The sequence below is a fragment of the Pan paniscus genome, chromosome 5, assembly GCF_029289425.2.
Source record: "Pan paniscus chromosome 5, NHGRI_mPanPan1-v2.0_pri, whole genome shotgun sequence".
NCBI classification, from domain to species: Eukaryota; Metazoa; Chordata; class Mammalia; order Primates; family Hominidae; genus Pan; species Pan paniscus.
The window spans coordinates 57103100-57123836 of record NC_073254.2 but is presented as its reverse complement, the minus strand read 5'-3'; the positions used below and the strand labels follow the sequence as shown (position 1 = coordinate 57123836).

The 20737-nt window shown below is 41.7% G+C and overlaps 1 protein-coding gene across 9 annotated transcripts in view; it reads right to left on the bottom strand.

Moving 5' to 3' along the window:
- The window catches only part of UBR2 (ubiquitin protein ligase E3 component n-recognin 2), a 132166-nt gene that overhangs the window by 66530 nt on the left and 44899 nt on the right, over positions 1 to 20737 (bottom strand). For 7 of the 9 annotated variants that reach the window (XR_004671978.3, XR_008625617.2, XM_008958781.5 and 4 more), the window contains 4 exons: positions 15003 to 15123; positions 12208 to 12315; positions 11278 to 11366; positions 9863 to 9961 (listed from right to left, as the gene is read on the bottom strand). Coding sequence is in view for 7 of the 9 variants with exons in the window: in XM_008958781.5 (XP_008957029.2) it covers positions 9863 to 9961; positions 11278 to 11366; positions 12208 to 12315; positions 15003 to 15123 (417 nt within the window). In the remaining 2 variants the exon portion in view is untranslated. Of the gene's footprint in view, positions 1 to 9862; positions 9962 to 10031; positions 10131 to 11277; positions 11367 to 12207; positions 12316 to 15002; positions 15124 to 20737 lie in introns of all 9 variants that reach the window. The other 2 variants (XM_003833292.6, XM_055113610.2) reach the window with 1 other exon arrangement.

The window sequence follows — 20737 nt, the reverse complement described above, 5'->3', positions numbered from 1 at the left end:
TAGCCAGAGGCCACAATATCACTAACCTCCCCCACTTGCTCCTATAGATAACATTACTATTGTAAAACCTAAGATTGGTGTTTGAGGTATTTTTCAGACCCTGCATACTGAAGGACCTGCTGGAGACACCCAGACTGGTAAACTGGCTTATCTGGTCTTATGGCCCCCACCTAGGAACTGATCAGCACAAGTGGACAGTTTCAACTCCCTGTGATTCCACCCTGGACCCAACCAATCAGCATCCCCTATTTCCTAGCCCCCTGCCCTCCAAACCTAGGCTCTAAATTGTTGGGGTGGCTGATTTGAGTAATAATAAAGCTTTGGTCTCCCACTTGGTCAGCTCTCTGTGTACTAAACTCTTTCTCTATTGCAATTCCCTCGTCTTCATAAATTGGCTCTATCTGGGCAGCGAGCAAGGTAACCCATTGTGTGGTTACAAAATATGTACAGAACTGCTATTATTAGGGAGAAAAACTTGCTGAGACTATAGCAGTCCCAGGGTGTTGGAGAGGCCAGAATCCCAGTAAGAAAAAGAGCAGGGGGAACTGAGTTCAATGTTCTTCCAGTTTTTCCTTAAAGGCATTTACAAAATTCTAAAGTTATATAAGGAAGCAAGATTAGTGTACAAGTTCCTATAGAGTGAACAAACTCGAATTCTAGGGAAGAACTCCAGGCTCTCGATTGAGAACCCCTAGTGAGTTATGTGTCAGGGGTGGGGATGAAGCAGAAGTAAGACTGAGTCTTGTCAAAACAACCTGGAGACACTTAAATCCTTGACTGGACTAAAGTGATCCACCTCACTCTATCAGCTGAAGAGAACTCGAATATGCCACCCCAAAATATGCCACTTTGGCATAAGGATTATTTTGAGCGAAGGCAACTGAGGACAGCAGACACAAGAGAAGCCGTAAAAAGAGAGCATACATTTCCCTTCTGTAAAGTGTCCTCTCACTTTCCAGGAAGGCAAGGGGCATCCTTTATTACCTAAGTTCATTTGAACTTGCAAAACAAACCTTTCTAAACAACCGTCATTTGCCACATAACAAGACTGTGACATGCAGTTAAAATTATGCTTAGATGGAAACCTAAGCCTTAAATCATCAGAAAAGAAGGCTGAAAGTAAATGATCTAATAATCTATAAAGAAATTACATTGGTGGTCACAAAAGAAAAGAAACTACACAAGAATGGCAAAATCTAAAGAAAACACAAAAAAGGAAAGAATAAAACAAAGCAAATGTATAAAAGGGGAAAAATAAGGCAGCGCACGGTGGCTCACACCTGTAATCCCAACACTTTGGGAGGCTGAGGCAGGTGGATCACGAGGTCAGGAGATCGAGACCATCCTGGCTAACATGGTGAAACCCCGGCTCTATTAAAAATACAAAGAAATTAGCCAGGCATGGTGGCGGGTGCCTGTAGTCCCAGCTACTTGGGAGGCTGAGGCAGGAGAATGGCGTGAACCCGGGAGGCGGAGCATGCAGTGAGCCGAGATCGCACCACTGCACTCCAACCTGGGCGACAGAGCGAGACTCCGCCTCAAAAAAAAAAGCGGGGGGGGGGAAATAAATCAACGCAACTAAAGGTTGGTTCTTTGAAAAAACTAATAAACACATACATCTCTAGGCCGGGCATGGTGGCTCATGTCTGTAATCCAGCACTTTGGGAGGCTGAGGTAGGCAGATCACATGAGGCCAGGAGCTCGAGACCAGCCTGGCCAAGATGGCAAAACTCCGTCGCTACTGAAAATACAAAAATTAGCCCAGTGTGGTGGTGCATGCCTGTAGTCCCAGCTACTTGGGAGACTGAGACACCAGAATTGCTTGAACCTGGGAGGTAGAGATTGCAGTGAGCTGAAATCATGCCACTGCACTCCAGCTTGGGTGACAAAGTGAGACCCTGTCCTAAAAAAAGAGTATACATCCTTAGAAAGACTGGTAAGAAAAACAGAAAAATTTAAATTTAAAAAAGGATTACAAAAAATACTACAAAACCTATAGATCTGAAATGTATTAAATAGAAAATAAGACAAATATTAGGTGTCATTTAAATCAATATAATTGGAAATTTAAATGAAATTAGCAAAGTCCCAAGAAAAAACATGTTATTAGAAGGGAAACAAGAAACAGGAAATATGAATAGTCCTATTAAAAATTTTAACTGGCTATAAAATCATTTCCAGAAAGAAATCTTGAGGCCCAAATGGTTACACTGGAGAATTCTTCCAAATAATTTAAGTGAGTAAAGTGCCTTTGCAAAATTATGACAATAAGAGAAATCTGATATAATTGACTCCATCTTGCTTCTAACCTCCAAGCTGTCCTTGGTCATTCTGGGGTGTAGGCCAAACTAACTTTGGGAGAAATTTAATTTGTAGTTTAACCTTAAAGCAAGGAAGATAATAGCCCTTTCCAAAAGGAAACTGCCTTTATAAAACTAATGAAAGTCCACAAGGTTAAGATGATGAAAGGGGCCTGAATTATGGTAAGATGTAAGTTAAATGATAACCAGCAATCACAAGATTTGTAACTTCCACAATTACTCCTATAGATAACAACACTATTGTAGAACCTAAGAGTGGCCTTTTTGAGATGCCTTTTCAGACTTTGCATTACTTGTGATCCATGATTCAACCAGTCCTTTGACCCTCAGCCACAAGTGGACTCAGCACACACCCTAATGATGCCCTCCTCAACCAATCAGCACCACCTACTCCCTAGTTTTCTGCTCACCAAATTATACTTGAAAACCCCTAACCTCCAAGCCTTCAGGGGGAGATTTTGAGTAAAAACTCTGTCTCCCATGTGGTGTGGCCAGCCTCCTGTCAATTTAACTCTTTCTGTACTGCAATGCCGTGGTCTCAGTGAACTGATTTTATCTGTACAGTGGGCAGAAAGAATCTGTTGGGCAATTACAAAAGCAATAAGGAATAAGTGGTTCACACCTGTAATCCCAACACTTTGGGAGGCCAAGGTGGAAGGATCACTTGAGGTCAGGAGTTCAAAACTAGCCTGGGCAACAAAGCAACACCCCCCCCCCCCCAACCAACTCAACAAACACTAAAAAAAAAAAAAAAATTAGCCAAGTGTGGTAGTGCATGCCTGTAGTCCCCGCTACTTGGGAGGCTGAGGCGGATCACTTGCACACAGGAGGTTGGGGCTGCAGTGAGCTGAGATCGCACCACTGCACTCTGGCCTGGGTGCTAGAGTGAGACTTGGTCTAAAAAAACAAACAAAACAAAACAAAACAAACAAACAAAAAAAGACCAATACCTATCTTACATAAAATTTTCCAGAAAACAGAATATACTTGCCAATTTAATTAATGAGTCCTCTTTAATCTTAATACCAAAACCCCAAAAGGCTATAACAAGGAAAGAAAATTATCACTTAATCTCTCTCACAAATAAGGGTGCACAAATAGAATCAAGCAATATAGAAAAAGGATAATATACCACAACCAAGTTTGGTTTATTTCCTTAAAGCAAAAGTAATAAAACATTTGAAAAAAAATTAAATAACCTTATTAACAGACAAAGGGAGAAAAAAACCACTTGATCATACCATCCAATGCCTCTCCTGAAATTCATGAAAATTAAACACATATTCATGATTTAACATAAACAAAAACCGGCCGGGTGCAGTGGCTCACGCCTGTAATCCCAGCACTTGGGGAGGCCGAGGAGGGTGGATCACGAGGTCAGGAGTTCAAGACCAGCCTGACCAACGTGGTGAAACCCCGTCTCTACTAAAAATATAAAAATTAGCTGGGCGTGGTGGTGTGCACCTGTAATCCCAGCTACTCAGGAGGCTGAGGCAGAAGAATCGCTTGAACCCGGAAGGCGGAGGTTGTAGTGAGCTGAGATCACACCACTGCACTCCAGCCTGCGTGACAGTGAGGCTCCATCTCAAAAAAAACCCAGAACCAAACGAACAAAAACCAATTTGGGCTCAGTGGCGCATGCCTATAGTCCCAGATACTCGGGAGACTGAGATGGGAGGATTGCTTGAGCCCAGGAATTTGAGGGCAGGCTGGGCAACATCACAAGGCTCCCTCTCTTAAACAACACTACCATCTTAGAGCAAACTAGGAATAGAGAACATTTCTCTAATCTGATAAAAGAGTAACTATAAACAATCAAACAAAAACCAAGCAAACAAAACTCCAAAGCAAAACATCATACTTTACGGTAAAATATTAAAAGTTTTCCCCCTGAGATCAGATATGAGACAAAGATTTCTGCTTTTATCTACCACTTGTATTTAACACTGTAGTTGAGGTCCCAGCCAGTATAATAAAGAAAATGAAATAAAATATATAAATATTCGAAATAAGAACTAAAACTGCTGTTATTCATGAATGACAAGTGATATGATTATGTACACAGAAAAATCCAAAAGAATCTGCAAACTGGCTGGGCACAGTGGCTCATGCCTGTAATCCCAGCACTTTGGGAGGCTGAGGCAGGATGATAGCTTGAGCCCAGGAGTTTGAGACTGGCCTGAGCATCACAGACCCCATCTTAAAAAAAAAAAAAATCTATAAACCATTAGAATAAATGAATGTGGAAAAAGTGGCTGGATACATGGCTGATATACACAAATGAATGTATTTCTATAAGCAAATACAAAGTAAAGTTAAAAAAAATTTCCCATAGAATCAAAAGCCAAAAACAGGCCAGGTGCGGTGGCTCACGCTTGTAATCCCAGCACTTTGGGAGGCCGAGGTGGGCAGATAACCTGAGGTCAGGAGTTTGAGACCAGTCTGGCCAACATGGTGAAACACCATCTCTATGAAAAGTACAAAAAAACTAGCCAGGTGTGGTGGCACGCACCTGTAATCCCAGCTACTTGGGAGGCTGAGGCAGAAGAATCACTTTAACCTAGGAGGTGGAGGCTGCAGTGAACTGAGATTGTACCACTGCACTCCAGCATGGGGAACAGAGTGAGGTTCTGTCTCAAAAAAAAAAAAAAAAAAAAAAACCACCAAAAAACCCAAAAACAATGTCTCCCCTCCCCCCAAAACCAAACCAAACACCTAGAAATAAATCTAACAAAAGAAGAATGGGGGCCAGGCGCAGTGGCTCACGCCTGTAATCCCAGCACTTTGGGACACTGAGATGGGTGGATCACCTGAGGTCAGGAGTTCGACACCAGCCTGACCAATATGGTGAAACCCTGTCTCTACTAAAAATACAAAAATTAGCCAGGCGTGGTGGCAGCGGGTGTCTGTAATCCCAGCTACTCGGGAGGCTAAGACAGGAGAATTGCTTGAACCTGGGAGGCAGAGGTTGCAGTGAGCCAAGATTGTGCCACTGTGCTCTAGCCTGGGTGACAGAGCAAGACTCCATCTCAAAAAGAAAAAAAAGAAGAGTGGGAAGCCCTCTATAATGACAACTATAAAGTATTGAAAGAAATTTTTAAAAAAAACTAAATGAATGAAGGAATACATCAAGTTCACAGGGCAGAAGACTCAATATTGTAAAGATACCAATTCTTCCTAAACTGAAGGAGAGATTAATTTCAATCTCAATCAAAATATATGAAGGCTTCTTCGTGTGTATGGAAGCTGATATGCTGAATCTAAATTCATACAGAAATACAAAGGATTAAGAATGGCCAAGGCTGGCCTGGCGCGGTGGCTCACGCCTGTAATCTCAGCACTTTGGGAGGCTGAGGGGGATGGATCACCTGAGGTTAGGAGTTCAAGACCAGCCTGACCAACATGGCAAAACCCCATCTCTACTAAAAATACAAAATTAGCCGGGTGTGGTGGCGCATGCCTATAATCCCAGCTACTTGGGAGGCTGAGGCAGGAGAATTGCTTGAACCCGGGAGGTGGAGGTTGCAGTGAGCCAAGATCACACCATTGCACTCCAGCCTGGGCAACAACAATGAAACTCCATCTCAAAAAAACAAACAAACAAAAAAAGAATGGCCAAGGCACTCTGAGGAATAAAGCTGGAAGATTTAACTATCAGATACTGAGACTCACAAAACTACTACAATTAAGGCAGTGTAGCTGGGGCACAAAGATAGACAAGACAGACACACACATATAAAGGTCTTGATTTATGACAAAGGTGCCCCTGAAATGCAACAGGTGAAAAAATATCTTCAATAAACACTTCTGGGTTAATTGAATAACTATGTAGGGGGAAAAATCAAGACCTTAGTTCTTAGATACACAAAAATGAATTATAGATGGATTGGGAATTTAAATGGGAAAGGCAAGCTTTTAGAAAACGTGGGAGAATATCTTTGTGACCTTGGGATACACAAAGATTGTTTAAACAATATACAAAAAGTACGGCCGGGTGCGGTGGATCACCTGAGGTCAGAAGTTTGAGACCAGTCTGTCCAACATAGTGAAACCCCGTCTCTACTAAAAATACAAAAAAAAAAAAAAAAAAAATAGCCGGGTATGGTCACACACGCCTGTAGTCCCAGCTACTCAGGAGGCCGAGGAAGGAGAATCGCTTGAACCCGGGAGGCAGAGGTTGCAGTGAGTGGAGATCACGCCACTGCACTACAGCCTGGGTGACAAAGCGAGACTCCGTCTAAAAAACAAACAAACAAACAAACAAAATTAGTACATGTTATAATTATGAATTCTGGCTCATTAAGAGACACCTGGCTGGGTGCAGTGGCTCATGCCTGTAATCCCAGCACTTTGAGAGGCTGAGGCAGGAGGATCACTTGAGGCTAGGAGTTCGAGACCAGCCTGGCCAACATAGTGAAACCCCATCTCTATTATAAATACAAAAACTTAGCTGGGCACGCATGTAGTCCCAGATACTCAGGAGGCTGAGGTTGCATTGACCCGAGATCATGCCACTGCACTCCAGCCTGGGGGACAGTGAGACTCTGTCTTAAAAAAAAAAAAAAAAAAAAAAACACTTAATATTCAGGAAGTAAACAAGAGTGGAAAAAATATTTGTAGTATATATACCCAACAAAGAATATGTATGCAGAATCTATGAAAAACTCTGACAAATCAGTAAGAAAAAGGCAGACAACTCAATAGATAATCAAAGGACAACTTTAACAGGGATTCACAAAGGAGTATATCCAAATGCCAATAAACATATAAAAAGGAATTCAGCTTCATCATCACCAGAAGAATGCAAATTAAAACCATAATGAGAAACCACTATGTCCCACTAGAATAGATAAAATCTTAAAAGACTGGTAAAACCAAGTGTTGGTGAGGATGTGGAGCAACTATCACTTTCATACGTTATTAACAGAAGCATGAATTGGTTTAACCATTATGGAAAAGAGTTTGGTAGAACCTATTTAATCTGAATACATACATATCCAGATAGACCAGACAGATATAAGATGGACATATAAAAATCAGTAGTTTTCCTAAATACTACCATAGTCTGTTTAAAAATATAAAAAGTTTACTACAGCATCAAAAATATAAAAAGTTTACTACAGCATCAAAAATATAAACCATATAAGCTTAATTTAAAAATCTTAGGACTAGCTGGGTGTGGTGGCATGCATCTGTGGTCCCAGCTACTTGGGAGGCTGAGACAGGAGGATTGCCTAAGCCCAGGTGGTCAAAGCTGTAGTGAGCTGTGATCGTGCCACCTCACTCCAGCCTGAGTGACAGAGCAAGAACTTTTTTTTTTTGGATACCGAATCTCGCTCTGTCGCCCAGGCTGGAGTGCAATGGCTTGATCTCAGCTCACTGCAACCTCCGCCTCTTGGGTTCAAGTGATTCTCTGCCTCAGCCTCAGGCGTGCGCCACCACGCCTGGCTAATTTTTCTATTTTTAGTAGAGATGGGGTTTCACCATGTTGGCCAGGCTGGTCTCAGACTCCTAACCTCAGGTGATCCACCTGCCTTGGCTAGGATTACAGAGGTGAGCCACTGCACCCAGCCGAGATCGAGAACTAAAAAAAAAAAATATATATATATATATATATATATATTATATATATGTTTATAACGAGAGAACTATGAAGTTTTTACTAAGAACATAAAATAACATTTGAATAAACAAGGACAAATTATATTCCTAGTTGGGATATTCAATATTGCAAAGATGTTAGTGCTTCCTAAATTAATCTACAAATATAAGGTCTTTTCAGTCAAAATTCTAATGTGGTTTTTGGTAACTGACAATCTGATTTTACTTCATCTTTTTGAAAAAGGCCTAAGAATAAGCGAAAACATTTTGGAAAATAATAATGAAAGGAGATTTAAGCTATCAAATGAAATGGGATTTAAGATGCCAAAATGGGATATTAAGCTATAAATAATTATTACAACTGTGGTACTGGCATGGAAATGGTTCAATGAAGGAGGGAAGCACAGATATGAATACACACAGGATCATCTCAGAGGCTTCTGGAACTCAACCCTGACTAAACTAAAAGCATCACTTTCCCTCTTTACAAATGCTAATCACTCAGCAAGTGGCACAGCATCTACTCAGCTGCAAGTCAGATGCTTGCGAATCATCCTTATACTTCTTCAAACCCGACATCCAGTTCGTCAGAAAGCCCAACAACCCTCAAACCCACTTGGCCAGTTCTGTAGATTTCACCACCTAAAAATATCCCCCATGATTCATATCCACTTTCAGCATCCCAGTTCAAGTTACCATCAATTTTTCCCTGGGTCATTGCTTTAGCATCTGATTAGGTTTCCCACACTCACTTTTACCCTTGTCCAATTTGTTCTCCAAATTACAGACAGCATGATCTTTTAAAATCACAAATGTAATTATGTAAATACCACTTAAAACTCTTTAATGCCTTCTCATGTTTTTAAGACAAAATGCAAAAATCCTTAATTTGGCCTATCATACTAGCTCATTAATGGGTAAACAGACTCCAGTCAGCTTCCACTGTATTAGAATATATCCTTTAACATAAAAGTAATATGGTGAAAAATTCAGTTATTTTTAATATGCCTTATTAATAAAGTAACTATAAAATGCTCTTAAACCTATACAATTTCACTCCAGGTTCAAGGATCTTCAAGTGTCCTGGTTTTCCTCTATTTGCCAAGAGGTAATGCTCCACCCTACTCCTCCAGGTTTTCTCAACTGCTCATTCCTTTGTATGGACCTTCCCTCATGCCCTTGCATAAAGGCACCTTTCTTAGAAAAGCCCTGAAGTGTGGGAAAAGGTCAGGTCTCTTGTTATTTTCTCTCAAACCAACGGAATTTTCATTGTGATTCTGATTAACTATTTATGTGAGTCTTTCCCACTATGGTAAGTTTGATGAGGGAAGGGTCACATTTGTTATTGTTTACTGTTACATTCTCAAAGTCTAGAACTGTGCCCAATAAACAGGTGTTTCTTAAATTTGCTGAACAAATTAAATATGAATTTTAATTATGTATATAGCACTAAAACATAATGATGCCTTTATGGGCAACTCGTGAAGCTCAGTAAAAGACCATCCAATCATCAGGATTCAATTGCCTTAGCTACATCTCCCCTTTTGGGAGGGAGGTGGGAGGAGGACTTCTCAAATTGTGAGACGGTGTACAATATGCTGTCTAATTCTAACGTGAAGGATAATTTGTGAAATCAATCGGCTTAATGTGAACTAATCAGTTCAAAATCTCAGGGAAGTACTATGAAAAATTGTAGATTGTTTCCCTCTCCTTTACTCTGAAGAGAAAGTATAAATTAAGTTTAAATGACTTCCCCCCCACCAGATGACTTTGATATTCAAGGTTATATTCTAGTAAAAGAATAGTGAAGGTGTTTGAAGTCTGATTACCCATTAATAAAATACTATTCTTTTCAGGAATATACAGACTTTAGTTCTCTATTATTTTAAGGCTTCTGCTAATGGAAAACAAGAAAGTTCTTCTAGTCTTTCAGTACTTACAAGTGAAGGAACCGTGAATATCTGAACCGAGAGGTCTGCGACTGAAAACTCTCTGTCGTGGTCATCTGTCACATAATCACTCTGCAAACGCTCATAGTTCTATTAAGAAGGCAAAAAAAGGCAAGGAGTGCCAGCTATCAGTTACAAAGAAAAGGCAAGCACTACTCACCAGAGTAGGTGCGGTGAAGAACTGGACAGATAGAGCAGTCACCGACACTGCTCGCTCGTGATCATCCTCCATAAAATCTCTCTGCAACTGCTGGTAATTCTAAACAACAAGGGGGAGATTCACCTCTAATCCACAATGACCAAATGTTTAAGGATTATAATGAAAAGTCAGTGCTGGAGGAAGTCAAGAAGATAACACTGCTATGAGAACAATAACTGGAATGATTTCTACCAATAGAATCCTGTATAGATATTGATTCACTATGGAAACTGTGGAATCCTGTATAAATATCGATTCTTTCTTCTGGAGCACAATGGCAGTTTACCAGCCCAAATAGGCAGTAACAGCTACTAAGCTCCCAAGATGTCATTGTACGCTGGTGGAGCTAAACCACAGCAGCATTACACTGTTTCTGATGAAATCAGACTTTCATCACTTCTGCATCATATCAGAATCATCTGATGACTCTTCCAAAGCATACATGCTTGGGCACCCATTCTTGGTGAATCTGTTTCAGTAGATTTGAGAATGGAACACAACACATGTATTTTGAAAGAGCTCTCCAAGTGATTCTCATATACTTCGTAATTCAGGTGAATGCAAAAAAATAAGTGGTTAGCTTATGCACATGCTGCTAAAAGGGAGAACTTAACTATATTAATAACCTAGAGTTCTGAAGAGACCTTGTTACTTAAAAAAAAAAAAAGCAAAATACATGTTTTCCTTAGCATGAAATATTTGCAATCTATTTATAAAATCAAAGTTTTCTAAATATAATTTTCTAACAAAATATACAGGCTATTGAATTTGGATCATGCCCCCCCTCCAAAAAATTATTTTTTTTAAAGACTAAGACTGCAATGCTAATTTTAAAATGCACAAATATATTTATTAAATCATATTCATATATATGTCATTTAAACTGAGATTAGTTTCCTTATATGAATTTTAATAGAAAAAAATACCATAATTCACAATGGCATAGGTTTAAACTCTTCATTTATTATTTCATAAACATTGTATAATAGATACTCATGTTATCATAGGAGGTGATGAACAAGAAGTCTCACTGCTATAATTTTATTCTATTGATAAAGAATGAAAAGATTATTTATGAAGTTTCTTAGAATTTAATATCAACACATTGACATATTACTATTAGATGTTAATTTTTTGAAGCCTAGATATAATTATGGGCATAGTTACTCTATATATAACCTATTTTCAAAATTGAAAAGCCACTTACTTTTGCAAATCGAACAGCAAATAGTTTCTTGTATTTCAAATCCATAAGCAGACTGCTCATGAACAACTGATGATATACACTCCTAGCACCTTGTAGAAAAAGATCATGGTATAAGATAAGGACGCACCAAACAATTATATTTCTCAAGTTTTATGTGATCCACAGTGGGTTTTTTTTTGTTGTTTTTTTTTTGTTTTTTTTTTTACTTTTGAGACAGTGTCTTGCTGTGTTGCCCAGGCTGGTCTTAACTCCTGGGCTCACACGATCCTCCTGCCTTGGCCTCCTACAGTGCTGGCATTACAAGTGTGAACCACCATGCCCAGCCAACACAGCATTTTTTTTTTTTTTAAAGAGATAGGGTCTTGCTTTGTTGCCCAGGCTGAACTCAAACTCCTAGCTCAAGTGATCCTCTTGCCTCAGCCTCCTGTGTAGCTGGGACTACAGGCACACACCACTGAGACTGGCTTGTATTTTAAGTCTCAAAAACAAAGAAAGCCATACATGGTGGTATGTACATGTAGTCCCAGCTACTAGGGAGGCTGAGAAGGGAGGATTGCTTGAGCCCAAGAGTTGGAGGCTGCAGTGATCAATGATCATGCCACTGCACTCCTGTTGCCTGGGCAACAGAGTGAGATCCTGTCCCTTCAAAAAAGGAGCAAAATACATGTTTTCCTTAGCACAAAATATTTGCAATTTGTTTATAAAACCAAGTTTTCTAAACATAACTCTGTAACAAAATATAAAATCCATTTAAGTTGGATCATGGACCCCACCCCACTAAATCTATATTTTTCAAAGACTAAGACTGCAATGCTAATTTTAAAAAGCACAAATATATGTATTAAATATCTTCCCAAATGATAAAAACCTTTCACATCCCAATTACTTATATAGGTTCCTCTACACCTTAAAAGTAGTTAAGAGATTCACCTTTCCATAATTTGGAATCACTAAGCATCAGTCTGTCCACTAGAGAAGAGTTTTCACCATCTGGCCCTTCTTGTAAACCAACTTGACATAAAATCCGGCGAAGGCCATCTTTAAATAGAAGGAAAGGTAGAATGAGATAGCAACTTCAAATATTAAAATAAAGTGACATTTTAGTAGATGTTCAAATGGATCTGTAGAGTTTTAAATGTTTTCTTAAAGTTCAAATTTATTCAGAAAAGGCAAACATATTAACTGTTTTATTAATATTTTAACAAAAAGGAAATAAATTTCAAATCTCACATCACACACCATTACTCCTGAAAGTCAAAATATATGCCTATCATAAAGGCAATAACCTCTTGTGCTTTAATGAATTTAATTAAAGAGAAAAACATCCAAAAAACCACTTAATATTGTTCTTTAAGCACTTATGCTAATTAAACCACATTACAGTGAAAGTGTTATGCATTCCATAATTGAAATATAAAATGTGCTACCATTTAAAAGGAGGAATGCATGACTTCTGCACTATAATATATAGCAATGCATTTTATTAATGCTACATAAAAAATTCTTCATTCATTAAACAAAAACTTATTGTGGACTTGGCATGTGAGACCCTGGAAAACATATTACTACAACCTTTTAAATGTAAACTTCAGAAACGTTCTTCAAATATTAATATAAGCATTAAAATAACCAAAGCTTTAACACTTATTTGTTCCATACATATATATGTACATACATACATATATACACACATACATACACATATACACATATATACATACCCATATACACACATATATGTACATACATACATATATATGTACGTGTGTGTGTGTATATATATGTGCGCACGTGTGTATGTGTGTGTGTATATATATATATATAATTTTTTTTTTTTTTTTTGAGATGGAGTCTTACTCTGTTACCCAGGCTGCAGTGCAGTCATGTGATCTTGGCTCACTGCAACCTCTGCCTCCTGGGTTCATGCAATTCCTGTGCCTCAGCCTCCCAAGTACCTGGGATTACAGGCATGCACCACCACGCCTGGCTAATTTTTGTATTTTTAGTACAGATGGGGTTTCACACCATGTTGGCCAGGCTGGTCTTGAACTCTTGGGCTCAAGTGACCCACTTGCCTTAGCCTCTCAAAGTGCTGGGATTACCGGCATGAGCCACTGCACCTGGCCCCATACTTTATAATTTAAATCACTGTTTTCATCTTTTTCAAGCATGCAAAATTAAAAAAAAAAATGGAATAACTTTCAATTATAAAAGCTGTCAAACAGAAATCCTTTAAAAGGCTAAAGACCTATGTAAGTATTAAATAGGAATATATAAATTATTAATGATTAATATCTCAAAGAAAATTTTCAGCAGGACGTTACTTCCATTATACTCTTCAGTAATACTGTAGCACAACACTTGGCATGCAGGTATCCAATGGAAAACACCAAAATAAAGAACATAGGACTAAGAAAAATAACTGGAAAGATATTTATTTTCTTTTAAAAAAAATTTTAGATAGAGATGGGGTCTCCCTATATTACCCAGGCTGGTCTATGAACTCCTGGGCTCGAGGGATCCTCCCACCACAGCCTCCCAGAGTGTTATGACTAGAGGAGTGGGCCACCGTGTCAGCCCGGAAAGATAACTTTTAAATTATCTTTTAAAGTAAACGTGTTCTCTTAATCTTCCACACCTTCATATTTTCAACTCTCAGTTCTGTGTAGTAATGCTCTTTTCTAAAAGCCCTTCAATACAAATGTATTCAAATTTTTCTTTACAGTAAACATCTGAATGTCACTTATCCACAGTGTTGCCTGAAGAATAGCATAACAGCTTATATCTATCCCTGTTTTACCCTTTAGTGTTACACACCAGGCTTGTATTTTTGGCTGCAGATGTGAGGATTCTTAATTCTTACCATTACATAAAGAGAAAAATGACCGAATTTCTAGACTCTGGAATTTTTTTCTTTTTTTAAACAGAGTTTCACTCTTTTGCCCAGGCTGGAGTGAAGTGGCGTGATGTTGGCTCACTGCAACCTCTGCTTCCTGGGTTCAAGTGATTCTCCTGCCTCAGCCTCCTGAGTAGGTGGAATTACAGGCACATGCCACCACGCCTGGCTAATTTTTGTATTTTTAGTAGAGGTTTTGCCATGTTGGTCAGGCTGGTCTTGAACTCCTGACCTCAGGTTATCCACCCACCTTGGCCTCCCAAAGTACTAGGATTACAGGCATGAGCCATGGCACCTGGCCAAAAATTTTTTTAAAACACAAATTGGTAACTTCCAATTTGCAAATTTTCAGAGTTGCAAATTATTGGTAACCAAAAGTTGTTGGAGTCAAAACACATAAATCAACATTAGTGTTTTATCGTTTAAACAGCTAATCACTTAGGTTTTTATTTACAGCAGCATTTTTCCAGCTTACTCACTAGAAGAGTTCTGCAAAATGCTCCACTAAAAAAAGTTTAAAAAAAAATTGTTTGTGAAATGTACATTGCATTGCATTAGCATATTAATGTCCTTTACAATTCTTTAAACCAATGCTTCCTGAATTTATTTGATTAGGGAATCCTTTGTGTGCATATAAAAAATATCCAGTATGACCAAATTTGTTAAACATAGGTTTTCTTCTATGCATAAAGGTATTTTGAAATGGTATTTTAAAATGTAAAATTAAAGCAGGAAATTATTCCAGTTGATATTTTTCCCAAAACAGTTTTGCAACAGCATATTGAGCTCATTTTTAATAGACAATTGGCATGAACTTTTATGAACCTACCTGAATATCCAATAATACTTCCCAGCCAAGACAAAAGTTTCAAACCAAAATTCTGATGTGCGACAATAGACGAATGCATAACTTGAACTTTGAGTGGCTTTGTCTGTCTACTGGTATTTCTCTTAAAAAGAAATGGCAAGATTTAAAAATTAACTTAAAAAGCTATTCTATTGGCAGAACAAAGTTATTATTTTTACTTAATATAACCACACTACGATCATCATAGGAGACTTTTTCATGGATGTAAGAAAAACACCGTTCTCCTTGCCTTACTTGATTCAGATCCTAATTTTCTAGAGGAAATCTTAGGATTCATACAAAAAAACATGAAGGTTCAGCTAGTTTATGAGTAATCTGAATCTTTTTTTTCTTTCTTTCTTTTTTTGAGGTGGAGTCTCGCTCTGTCACCCAGGCTGGAGTGCAGTGGAGCAATCTCGGCTCACCGCAACCTCCACCTCTTGGGTCCAAGTGATTCTCCTGCCCTCAGCCTCCCAAGGAGCTGGGACTACAGACATGCGCCACGACGCCTGGCTAACTGTTGTATTTTTAGTAGAGACAGGGTTTCACTATGTTAGCCAGGCTGGTCTTGAACTCCTGACCTCAAGTGATCCACCTGCCTCAGTCTCCCAAAGCGCTGGGATTACAGGTGTGAGCCACTGCGCCTGACCAGTAATCTGAATCTTTAGTCCTATATTTGAAAATCTGCTGTACCAATAATAAATGATTTAAATGTTTTAGCTTGCTTTATGTCTTTAATTTCTCAATATAATTATGTACTTATTTAAATAATTTATTGCATAGATGTGATGTTATCAACTTTTTTTTTTTTTTTTTTTTTTGAGACGGAGTCTTGCTCTGTCACCAGGCTGGAGTGCAGTAGCACAATCTCTGCTCACTGTAACCTCTGCCTCCCAGTTTCAAGCAATTCTCCTGCCTCAGCTTCCCGAGTAGCTGGGACTACAGGCATGCGCCACCACGTTTGGCTAATTTTTGTATTTTTAGTAGAAACAGGGTTTCACCATGTTGGCCAGGATGGTCTCGATCTCTTGATCCCCCCACCTCGGCCTCCCAAAGTGTTGGGATTACAGGCGTGAGCCACCGCGCCCAGCCCATGTTATCAACTTTTTTTTTTTTTTTTTTAAATCATGGCTGGGCACGGTAGCTCACACCTGTAATCCCAGCACTTTGGAAGGCTGAGGCAGGCGGATCACCTGAGGTCAGGAGTTCGAGACCAGCCTCACCAACATGGTGAAACCCTGTCTCTACTAAAAATACAAAAATTAGCCGAGCGTGGTGGAGCATGCCTGTAATCCCAGCTACTTAGGAGGCTGAGGCAGGAGAATCGCTTCAGCCTGGGAGGTGAAGGTTGCGGTGAGCTGGGATCGCGCCATTGCACTCCAACCTGGGCAACAAGAGCAAAACTCCGTCTCAAAAAAAAAAAAAAGGTAAAATACATATAAAACTTTCATCTTAGCCATTTTTACGTGTACAGTTCAGTATTGTTAAGTACATTCATACTGTTGTGAAACTAGTCCCCAGAACTCTGTATCTTGCAAAAGTGAAACCGCCATAATACCTAATAAAGAGCAAGTCCCTGCTACTTTCTTCCCCTAGCACTTAGCAACCACCATCTGTCTCTTTCTGTTTCTATGGATATGACAATGCTAGGTAGGTCATATAAGTAGAATCATATGCTATTTATCTTTTTGTTACCGGCTTATTTCACTTAGCATAATGTTCTCAAGATCCATTCATGTTGTAGCATGTATCAGAACTTCCTTCCTTTTTAAGACTGAGTAATGTACCATTGCATGTATATACCACATTTTGTTTCTCCATTCCTTCATTAGCAGACACTTGGGTTGCTGCTACCTTTTGGCTATTGTGAATTATGATGCTTGAACAGGGGTGTAAAATATCTCTTTGAAACCTGTTTTCAATTACTTTGCATATATACCCAGAAGCAAAATTGCCAGATCACATGGTAATTCTATTTTTAATGTTTTGAGGAATTGCTGGACTGTTTCCCACAGTGGCTATACCATTCTACCTTCCTACCAGTAGTACACAAAGGTTTTAATTTCTCCATATCCTTGCCAACACTTTTTTTCCCTTAGAGACGGAGTCTTGCTATGTTGCCCAGAGGCTATTCACAGGTACCATGATCACATACTACAGCCTTGAACTCCTGGGCTCAAGCAATCCTCCTGCCTCAGCTTCCAGAGCAGCTGAGACTATAAGTGCATGCCTATCCATTTTTATTTATTTATTTATTTTTTTGACAGAAGCCATCCTAATAGGTGTGAGGTGGTATCTTAACTGCTTGTGTATCTGCTCCAGAGAAATGTCTATTCACATCTATGAACATCTTTTTTTCCTCTTTTTTTTTTGTAACAGGGTTTCACTCTGTTGCCCAGGCTGGAATGCAATGGCGTTGATAACAGCTCACTGCAGCCTCAACCTCCCGGGCTCAAGCAATCCTCTTACCTCAGCTTCCCAAATAGTTGGGACTACAGGTGTGTGCCACCACGCCTGGCTAATTTTTGTTTTTTTGTTTTTTTTTTTTTGTAGGAATGGGATTTTGCCATGTTGCTTAGGCTGGTCTCAAACTCTTGGGTTTAAGCAATCTGCCTGCCTTGGCCTCCCAAAATGCTGGGATTACAGGAGTGAGCCGATGTGCTTGGCCAACACTTTTTAAGAATGTATTTACTCCTTTTTATTTTTTTTTTGGATCCTCCTTTTACTCTCTGCTCCATCCTTTCTCTATAACATATATTAACATAGTAAGTTTTTGTATATGGTCTCCATTTACACATATTTACACACACATTTCTAAAGATCTGTTAGTTTGACTTATGAAAATCAAATACTACACATGCTTTTGTGCATCTTAGCTTTCATTGATTTTTTTTCTGTTAATGACTGCATAATATTCTGTGGTGTGGACTTATTAAAACATCCTTCAGAGAAGGGCATTCATCTTCTCTGTTTCCAGTCCTCTGTGACTACAAAAAAAGCAGTACTGTACTGAACACACTGTATACACACTTACTGGTACTTGTATTTCTATGAGATAAATTCCTAGGTGAGGTAAAGCTTTAACACGTTACTAGACTGTTTTCCCTAAATGCTGTAGCAATTTACTGTTAAGCATGTATTCCCAGTCTTTGCATCTCTTCAAGATATTTTATCACTCTAACTTCATGTATATTGACCAGCTAGATTTTCTGTTATGATCTGTCTTTTCATATCCTTTGTCCATTTTCTATTTCATTGTTTGTTCCCTAGTTGATAATCTGTAAGTACAGTTTCTGATACATTATTAAATTGAATATGTTGAGACATTAAGGAAGAATTTCTTAAACAAGTCATAAAACATACAAATTATAAAGAAAAATATACAGAATCCTGGGTCTCCCTCTCCCGTCTCCCTCTCCCTCTCCCGTCTCCCTCTCCCGTCTCCCTCTCCCTCTCCCGTCTCCCTCTCCCTCTCCCTCTCCCGTCTCCCTCTCCCTCTCCTTTCCACGGTCTCCCTCTCATGCTGGGCCAAAGGTGGACTGTACTGCTGCCATCTCGGCTCGCTGCAGCCTCCCTGCCTGATTCTCCTGCCTCAGCCTGCCGAGTGCCTGCGATTGCAGGCGCGCGTCGCCATGCCTGACTGGTTTTCGTGTTTTTTTGGTGGGGACGGGGTTTCGCTGTGTTGGCCGGACTGGTCTCCAGCTCCTAGCCGCGAGTGATCCGCCAGCCTCGGCCTCCCGAGGTGCCGGGATTGCAGACGGAGTCTCATTCACTCAGTGCTCAATGGTGCCCAGGCTGGAGTGCAGTGGCGTGATCTCGGCTTGCTACGGCCTCCACCTCCCAGCCGCCTGCCTTGGCCCCCCAAAGTGCGGAGATTGCAGCCTCTGCCCGGCCGCCACCCCGTGTGGGAAGTGAGGAGCGTCTCTGCCTGGCTGCCCATCGTCTGGGATGTGAGGAGCCCCTCTGCCTGGCTGCCCAGTCTGGAAAGTGAGGAGCGTCTCTGCCCGGCCGCCATCCCACCTGGGAAGTGAGGAGCGCCTCGTCCCGGCCGCCATCCCATCTAGGAAGTGAGGAGCGTCTCTGCCCGGCAGCCCATCGTCTGAGATGTGGGGAGCGCCTCTGCCCCGCCGCCCCGTCTGGGATGTGAGGAGCGCCTCGGCCCGGCCGCGACCCCGTCTGGGAGGTGAGGAGCGTCTCTGCCCGGCCGCCCCGTCTGAGAAGTGAGGAGACCCTACGCCTGGCAACCGCCCCGTCTGAGAAGTGAGGAGCCCCTCCGCCTGGCTGCCACCCCGTCTGGGAAGTGAGGAGCGTCTCCGCCCGGCAGCCACCCTGTCCGGGAGGGAGGTGGGGGTCAGCCCCCCGCCCGGCCAGCCGCCCCGTCCGGGAGGGAGGTGGGGGGCTCAGCCCCCCGCCCGGCCAGCTGCCCCGTCCGGGAGGTGAGGGGCGCCTCTGCCCAGCCGCCCCTACTGGGAAGTGAGGAGCCCCTCTGCCCAGCCAGCCGCCCCGTCCGGGAGGGAGGTGGGGGGGTCAGCCCCCCACCCGGCCAGCCGTCCCATCCGGGAGGGAGGTGGGGGTGTCAGCCCCCCGCCCGGCCAGCCGCTCCGTCCGGGAGGGAGGTGGGGGGGGTCAGCCCCCCGCCCGGCCAGCCACCCCGTCCGGGAGGGAGGTGGGGGGCTCAGCCCCCCGCCCGGCCAGCCGCCCCGTCCGGGAGGGAGGTGGGGGGCTCAGCCCCCCGCCCGGCCAGCCGCTCCGTCCGGGAGGGAGGTGGGGGGTGGTCAGCGCCCCCTCCCGGCCAGCCGCCCCGTCCGGGAGGGAGGTGGGGGGCTCAGCCCCCTGCCCGGCCAGCCGCCCCGTCCGGGAGGAGGTGGGGGGCTCAGCCCCACGCCCGGCCAGCCGCCCCGTCCGGGAGGGAGGTGGGGGGGTCAGCCCCACACCCGGCCAGCCGCCCCGTCCGGGAGGGAGATGGGGGTTCAGCCCCCCGCCTGGCCAGCCACCCGGTCCGGGAGCTGAGGGGCGCCTCTGCCCGGCCGCCCCTACTGGGAAGTGAGGAGCCCCTCTGCCCGGCCACCACCCCGTCTGGGAGGTGTACCCAACAGCTCATTGAGAATGGGCCATGATGACGATGGCGGTTTTCTGGAGTAGAAAGGGGGGCAAGGTGGGGAAAAGATTGAGAAATCGGATGGTTGCCATGTCTGTGTAGAAAGAAGTAGACATGGGAGACTTTTCATTTTGTTCTGTACTAAGAAAAATTCTTCTGCCTTGGGATCCTGTTGATCTATGACCTTACCCCCAACCCTGTGCTCTCTGAAACATGTGCTGTGTCCACTCAGGGTTAAATGGATTAAGGGCGGTGCAAGATGTGCTTTGTTAAACAGATGCTTGAAGGCAGCATGCTCGTTAAGAGTCATCACCACTCCCTAATCTCAAGTACCCAGGGACACAAACACTCTGCCTAGGAAAACCAGAGACCTTTGTTCACTTGTTTGTCTGCTGACCTTCCCTCCACTAGTGTCCTATGACCCTGCCAAATCCCCCTCTGTAAGAAACACCCAAGAATGATCAATAAAAATAAAATTAAATTAAATTTAAAAAAAGAAAAATATATCTTTTGCTACATTAAAATTTAAAGTTTTTGCTCAATGAAAGGCACCACAACAAACTTAAATGAATAAGAAAAAGACAATCCAACAGAAAAAATAAGAATATGAATAGGAAAT